This window comes from Danio rerio, chromosome 17 (assembly GCF_049306965.1).
Source record: "Danio rerio strain Tuebingen ecotype United States chromosome 17, GRCz12tu, whole genome shotgun sequence".
NCBI lineage: Eukaryota > Metazoa > Chordata > Actinopteri > Cypriniformes > Danionidae > Danio > Danio rerio.
The window spans coordinates 58,666,630-58,674,599 of NC_133192.1; the positions used below are offsets into that span (position 1 = coordinate 58,666,630).

Sequence of the window (7,970 nt, forward strand, 5' to 3'; positions counted from 1 at the left end):
ATGTTTAACAGAGCAAGCAAATGTTCACAGTATGTCTGATAATATTTTTTCTTCTGGAGAAAGTTTTATTTGTTTTATTTCGACTAGAATAAAAGCAGTTTTTAATTTTTTAAACACCATTTTAAGGTGAATATTATTAGCCCCTTTAAGCTATATTTTTCCTACAGAACAAACCATCGTTATACAATGACTTGCCTAATTACCCTAACCTGCCTAGTTACCCTAATTAACCTAGTTAAGCCTTTAAATGTCACTTTAAGCTGTATAAAAGTGTCTTGAAGAATATCTTTAATATTATTTACTGTCATCATGACAAAGAGAAAATCAGTCCGTTATTAGAGATGAGTTAATAACACTATTATGATTAGAAATGTGTGTGTGTGTAGTAAATCCACTGAATTGTTGTCTTTTTCTAGTGTAATCGTTATATAATCAGTGGCATCAAATCTGAAAATATTAATAATATCGCTTATTTCAACAATTTCTGTGACAATTATATCGCACAACAACAGTTTGCTATGACCGGCCGAATCGCCATATTTGTTGTCTGTTTGAAGAGAATTAAATAATTAGTTGGTTTATTTTGAATTGTTTTAATATCATAGTCTTCAAACAATTCTTCAGATAAAATACATTTCATCCAGCATATGTTTTATGCAGCGGATGCTTTTCCAGCCGCAACCCAACACCGGGAAACACCCGTACTCTCACATACAATACAGGCAATTTAGTTTATTCCCCTATAGCGCATGTGTTTAGACTGTGGGGGAAACCGGAGCACCAGGAGGAAACCCACGCCAACACGGGGAGAACATGCAAACTCCACACAGAAACACCAACTGACCCAGCCGGGACTCGAACCAGCAAAATAAATAACATAAATAACAAATAAATAAACATAACTAAATTAATTAAGTCTGTTAATATGGATTTATAAATCACTGGAATCAGAATCAGCCAATCAGCTTGAGAAGTAATCGCTGTCTGTATTGGCTGCAAAAAATCCTAGTTTGTATTGGGTTAATTTTTAAAGTCTTGTTCCTTTCTGATTAGTTTTGGTGTTATTTTTCGCCCACAGGCCCGTAAGAATGAGCTGGCTGTGGAGGATATGGATGGAGGCACGTTTACCATCAGCAATGGAGGAGTTTTCGGCTCCATGTTCGGGACTCCAATCATCAACCCGCCACAGTCTGCCATCCTGGGCATGCATGGCATCTTCGACCGGCCTGTGGCCATCGCTGGCAAGGTAAACGCGTCAATGCATTGTGTATTATTCTAATAGAGATCAGCAGGAGGATCTGTGAAGAAAACTCTTAAAGTACACATGAAATCCAAACTAATCATATTGGTTTTGTTAGCTCACATTGCTAGTTTTTTTGCGGAACAATTCATCTGTGTGTTTCATTAAGAAAAAAACATTGCAGAGCGTTGTCTGCTGTTAAACACTAGCCTAGAGCACCACCTGCTGTTAAAAACTATCTGAGAGCAGCATTTCCTGTTAAACACTAGCATAAAAACTAGCCTGGAGCACCATCTACTGTTAAAAACTGGCCTGGAGCACCATCTACTGTTAAAAACTAGCCTAGAGCGCCATCTGCTGTTAAACACTAGCATAAAAATTAGCCTAGAGCACCATCTACTGTTATTAACAAGCCTAGAGCGCCATCTACTTTTTAAAAATTAGCCTAAAAGTTAGTCTATAGCGCCAACTACTGTTAAAAACTAGCTTAAAAACTAGCTTAGAGCGCTATCTACTGTTATAAACTAGCCTAGAGCGCCATCTGCTGTTTCAAAAACTAGCCTAAAAACTAGCCTAGAGCACCATCTGCTGTTTAAAAACTAGCCTAGAGCACCATCTACTGTTATAAACTAGCCTAGAGCACAGTCAACTGTTCAAACCTAGCCTAGAGCACAGTCTACTGTTATAAACTAGCCTAGAGCGCCATCTACTGTTATAAACTAGCCCAGAGCGGCATCTACTGTTTAAAAATTAGCCTAGAGCGCCATCTACTGTTAAAAACTAGCTTTGAGCGCCATCTACTGTTATAAACTAGCTTAGAGCGACTTCTACTGTTATACACTAGCCTAGAGCGCCATCTACTGTTAAAAACTAGCCTAGAGCACCATCTACTGTTAAAAACTAGCCTAGAGCGCCATCTACTGTTATAAACTAGCCTAGAGCGCCATCTACTGTTAAAAACTAGCCTAGAGCACCATCTACTGTTAAAAACTAGCCTAGAGCGCCATCTACTGTTATAAACTAGCCTAGAGCGCCATCTACTGTTAAAAACTAGCCTAGAGCGCTATCTGCTTTTTAAAAACTAGCCTAAAAACTAGCCTAGAGCGCCATCTGCTGATATAAACTAGCCTAGAGCGCCATCTACTGTTAAAAACTAGCCTAGAGTGCTGTCTGCTGTTTAAAAACTAGCCTAAAAACTAGCCCAGAGCGCCATCTATTGTTATAAACTAGCCTAGAGCGTCGTCTACTGTTATAAACTAGCCTAGAGCGCCATCTACTGTTATAAACTAGCCTAGAGCGTCGTCTACTGTTAAAAACTAGCCTAGAGCGCCATCTACTGTTATAAACTAGCCTAGAGCGCCATCTACTGTTAAAAACTAGCCTAGAGCGCCATCTGCTGATATAAACTAGCCTAGAGCGCCATCTACTGTTAAAAACTAGCCTAGATTGCTGTCTGCTGTTTAAAAACTAGCCTAAAAACTAGCCCAGAGCGCCATCTATTGTTATAAACTAGCCTAGAGCGTCGTCTACTGTTATAAACTAGCCTAGAGCGCCATCTACTGTTATAAACTAGCCTAGAGCGTCGTCTACTGTTATAAACTAGCTTAGAGCGTCGTTAAGACTCGAGAGAGAATAGCAATGAATTTTAAAAATCGCAGACTTGATTTCTCATGCATTTTTTTAGAAGAACTGTATTAATAATGTCCTTTTGGAAAGTTAAACTGTGTTTACTTATTGCGTTACATCAGATACACTAAATAATTTGATATTTAGCAACACTGACACAACTCGTTTAACTCAAGAGTTGTTGAAATAATCCCATTGGGAGAACTGAATGTTAATGTCCTCTTATTTATTCCTCTCCTCTCTCTCTCTCTCTCTTTCTCTCTCTCTCGTCGTGTCAGGTGGAGGTGCGGCCGATGATGTACGTGGCTCTGACCTACGACCACCGCTTGATTGACGGCAGAGAGGCGGTCACTTTCCTCAGGAAGATCAAGTCTGTGGTGGAGGACCCGCGGGTGCTGCTGCTGGACATGTAATGCGGCTCCACCAATCGCAGCGCAGATACACTAGAGGAACACACACGTCACCCGTAGAGTAAATCAGCGGCGGAGTGGAGTGAGGTTTGCATTGATTAGCTTCATGTTGTTTTACCATGTCAATGTCTGCTGGGTTTGCGGAAGATTCTGGAGTCTGTGTGGCCCTCGCGGGAAGCCGTCTCGCGCTGTCCTGTTCTCGTATGCGCACAGAAAACATGACCCGTGCAATTTGTTTCTTAATGAAATGAGCGTAATATACCATAAATGATATTTAATCTCTTCTGTGTCAAAGAAAACAAAGTAAACAAGGTTATTTGATCCGCTCGGCAGAAACACTATGTTCTTTTGTACACCTCGACGTGTCTCGCACAACTCCAGGCCATCCCATTCTGTCTGCCCTTGTAAAGAACCAAAAAATATATGAGATTTTAAACAATAAAATCAAAGAAATGCTCAGCAGATGTCTGTTTTTGGCTCTCTGTTGTTCTGGACAGGCACACACTCAACTAATAAATGATGGCTCTTAAAGAGACAGTACACACTTTTACTCGGCAGGGTGTCCGAGGGGTCTTAAATTTTAAAAGTAAAATTTCAGGAATTAAAAGGTTTTAGATTACCTGAAATATTGTGTTGCAGATCTTAAAGGGCACCTATTATGCAGAAATCACTTTCATAAGAGGTTTAACCCCAGTTGTGTGTGAATATCTCCAGCCTCTAATAGTAAACATGAGTTAATTCTATTTAATCTAATCAGACTTGATAAAACAGTGTGCAGAAACACTTTGATTGACAGTCTCCCTTTGTACGTGTCATCAGAGGGGGAAAGCCCCGCCCACTAGTGCCCATCTCTCCCTCATTAGCATAGACAGCAGCCGTCTGTCCATTAGCCGTAAGTGTTGGAATCTGCCATTATACTGACATATAGGCATGCTTAGCTCCGCCCTCTTCTGAAAAGAGCACAGTCTCATTTGCATTTAAAGTGACAGACACCAAAAGATAGATAGACAGACACAGACAGACAGAAAGACAGACAGTCAGATAGATAGATGGACAGACAGACACAGACAGATAGACAGATAGATAGATAGATAGATAGATAGATAGATAGATAGATAGATAGATAGATAGATAGATAGATAGATAGATAGATAGATAGATAGATAGATAGATAGATAGAAATGAAATGATATTCCCCCCTAAAATAACCCATGTGCAGGAGGTCATGCATGTGGGTAGGATGCCAGTCTAAAGGTTGATAATATTAATACAGCCGAGCGTCTGAGACGAGTGTGTGTGCGTGTGTGTGTGTGCGTGTGTGTGTTTAACATGCACACGAGGCTTCTGGAGAACTTGAAAGCGTGTGGCGCCAGAGTCTTGATGCGCAGGCCGGATGCGGTGGCGAGAGATGAAGGTCTGGCCACAGCGCTAAAGATGCGTCTTGGGTTTTTTATTCTCACGCCTGGAAAGATTACAAACCTCTGCCTCGCAAAACCACACTCAGCTGCTGTAGTTTGATTTGGTGCTGACGGGTCAGAGGTCACTGTGTGCTTCTGATCAGACTCACACACACGTGTGCTAAAAAAAGATCTGCGCGGCGTTGGCAATATTTAGCTTTTCTGAAATATACAGCTGAAGTCAGAATTAATAACCCGCCTGAATATTTCCCCAATTTCAACACATTTCTGCTCATAGTTTTAACTGATCTACTGGGATTTTCATGCACAACCATCTCTAGGCTTTACAGAGAATGCTCCGACACAGAGGAAATATCCAGTGAGCGGCAGTTCTGTGGGCGCAAATGCCTTGTTGATGAGGCCAGAGGTCAGAGGAGAATGGCCAGACTGGTTCCAGCTGATAGAAAGGCAACAGTAACTCAAATAAGCACTCGTTACAACCGAGCTCTGCAGAAGAGCATCTCTGAACACACAACACGGCCAACCTTGAGGCGGATGGGCTACAGCAGCAGAAGAGCACACCGGGTGCCGCTCCTGTCAGCTAAGAAAAGGAAACTGAGGCTACAATTCACACAGACTCACCAAAACTGGACAATAGAAGATTGGAGAAACGTTGCTGCTCTGATGAGTCTCCATTTCTGCTGACACATTCGGATGCTCGGCTCACAATTTGGCCTCAACAACATGAAAGCATGGATCATCCTGCCTTGTATCAGCGGTTCAGGCTGGTGGTGGTGGTGTAATGGTGTGGGGGAGATTTTCTTTGGGTCCATTAGTACCAATTGAGCATCAACGCCACAGCCTACCTGAGTATTGCTGCTGACCATGTCCATCCCTTTATGAGCACAGTGTCTCCATCTTCTGATGGCTACTTCCAGCAGGATAACGCAGCATGTCATAAAGCTCAATCATCTCAGACTGCTGAACATGACGATGAGTTCACTGTACTCAAATGGCCTCCACAGTCACCAGATACTCAATCCAATACAGCAGCTTTGGGATGTGGTGGAACGGGAGATTGGCATCATGCAGCCGACAAATCTGCAGCAACTGTGTGATGCTATCATGACAATATGGAGCAAAATCTCTGAGGAATATCTCCAGTAGCTTGTTGAATCTACGCCATGAAGGATTACAGAAGTTCTGAAGGCAAAAGTGGTCCAACCTGGTACTAGTAAGGTGTTCCTAATAAAGTGGCCGGTGAGTGTAATTCTTGCATATTTTTTTACCTTTATTTCTTGTCCCAGTATTTTGTACGCCCCAGTGTGTCGACATCCTGACGCTGGCTAAGGCTGCCGTTATGGTTGCCTTAATATTATTTTCAATCACCAAGAGTTTTGTACTAGAGTGAATATGACACTAAACTACGCTGAACGAGTGCTCTTCAATAAACTATTATAACAGAACTATATATAAAAACTAAACAGAAGCGTGTTCACAAAATGGAAACGACACAAAACCATTAATGAAACAAACCAAACTGAAATGTACAGCAAGTGTAAAAACAGTATTGAAATGAACACTATTACATTGATAGGAACGGAGTGCTTTTATTAAATGGTCAGAGAAAATCAGGAAAAGACATTCCATCAGATGTGTGTGTGTGTGTGTGTGTGTGTGTGTGTGTGTGTGTGTGTGTGTGTGTGTGAGAGAGAACATATTCATGTCTGCTGTTCAGTGATCTTGCATTTCACCAGCACATCTGTAACACAAGTGCAGTGCTTTAATGCCCCAGATGTGTGTCCATCTTCATTTACAGTCTGGGCTGCGTTCTATTTCACTCAGACACACACTCAGGAACTTCCCTTCTCTTGTTCCCTCATTGCTGCCTTTTAAAAGTGTGTTCCACTTCATCAAGTGATCGAGGGAAGTTTACATGGACATACCCTTGATTTTGACTGAGGGAGCGAGTTGGCTTCATATGTCCACTTCGTCACTGAGCCAGAATGCAATGCGATTGAGACGTCACAACAGTGTGGTTCTCAAGTGCTCAAGAGTTTATGGCAATCCATTTAAACCCATTTAGATGTTATTTGTTTGTTTTTAAAACAATATCGAAAAATGTGCTTATTAAAACTACTTAATATCTCAAAATAACAACATATGCCATAATATCGAAATATGAAGTCATTATAATGTCGATAAAATGACTATTTCAAAATAACTAGATGTCATAATATCGAAATATTTAGTCGTTATAACCAGATATTGTGTCGTTAAAACGACTTAATATCTCGAAATAACTAGATATCAACATCAAAATAGTAAGTCATTATAATATGTCAATAAAATGACTTAACATATTGAAATAAATAGATACGTCCTAATATCGAAATATTTAGTCGTTATAATGATATATTATGTCATTAAAACTACTTAATATCCCGAAATAACTAGATATGTTGGGATATCGGAATGTTAAGTTGTTATAATATGTCGATAAAATGACTTAATGTCGAAATAAGATATGCCATAATATCGAAATATTTAGTTGTTATGATATGTCAATAAAATGACTTAATATATCGAAATAACTAGATGTCATAATATTAAAATATTTAGTTGTTATAAGCACATATTATGTCGTTAACACTACTTAATATCTCAAAATAGCTAGATGTTGTAATACCTAAATATTTATTCGTTATAACGAGAAATTATGTCGTTAAAATATCTCGAAATAACAAGATGTCAACATCAAAATATTAAGTCATTATAATGTCGACAAAATGTCTTAATATGTCGAAATAACTAGATATGTCGTGATTTTGAAATAATTACTCGTTATAACGAGTTATGTCATTAAAAGTATTTAATATGTCGAAATAACTAGACATGTTCTAATATCAAAATATTTAGTCGTTATAATATGTTGATAAAATAACGATGTCAAAATAAGATATGCTGTAATATTGAAATATTAAGTTATGTCAATAAAATGACATAATATCTCAAAATAACTACATATGTCGTAGTAACAAAATATTTAATCATCATAACGATATATTGTTATTGTTATTAAAACTACTTAATATCTCAAAATTACTAGATATGTTTTAATATTGAAATATTAAGCCGTTATAATATGTTGATAAAATGACGATGTCGAAATAGGATATGCTGTAATATCGAAATATTAAGTTGCTATATGTCAATAAAATTACATAATATCTAGAAATAACTAGATAAGTCGTAATATCGAAATAGTAAGTCGTTAAGTCAATAAAATGACTTTAT

At 38.8% G+C, this 7,970-nt stretch overlaps 1 protein-coding gene across 2 annotated transcripts in view; it reads left to right on the top strand.

Moving 5' to 3' along the window:
* The window catches only part of dlst (dihydrolipoamide S-succinyltransferase), a 90,955-nt gene that overhangs the window by 23,275 nt on the left and 59,710 nt on the right, over positions 1-7,970 (top strand). The window contains 2 exon segments of one of the 2 annotated variants that reach the window (NM_201487.1): positions 1,079-1,246; positions 3,145-3,735. The exons of the other annotated variant lie outside the window; for it this stretch is intronic. Coding sequence (NP_958895.1) covers positions 1,079-1,246; positions 3,145-3,279 — 303 coding nt within the window. The 3' untranslated portion in view covers positions 3,280-3,735. 2 annotated transcript variants of the gene reach the window in all.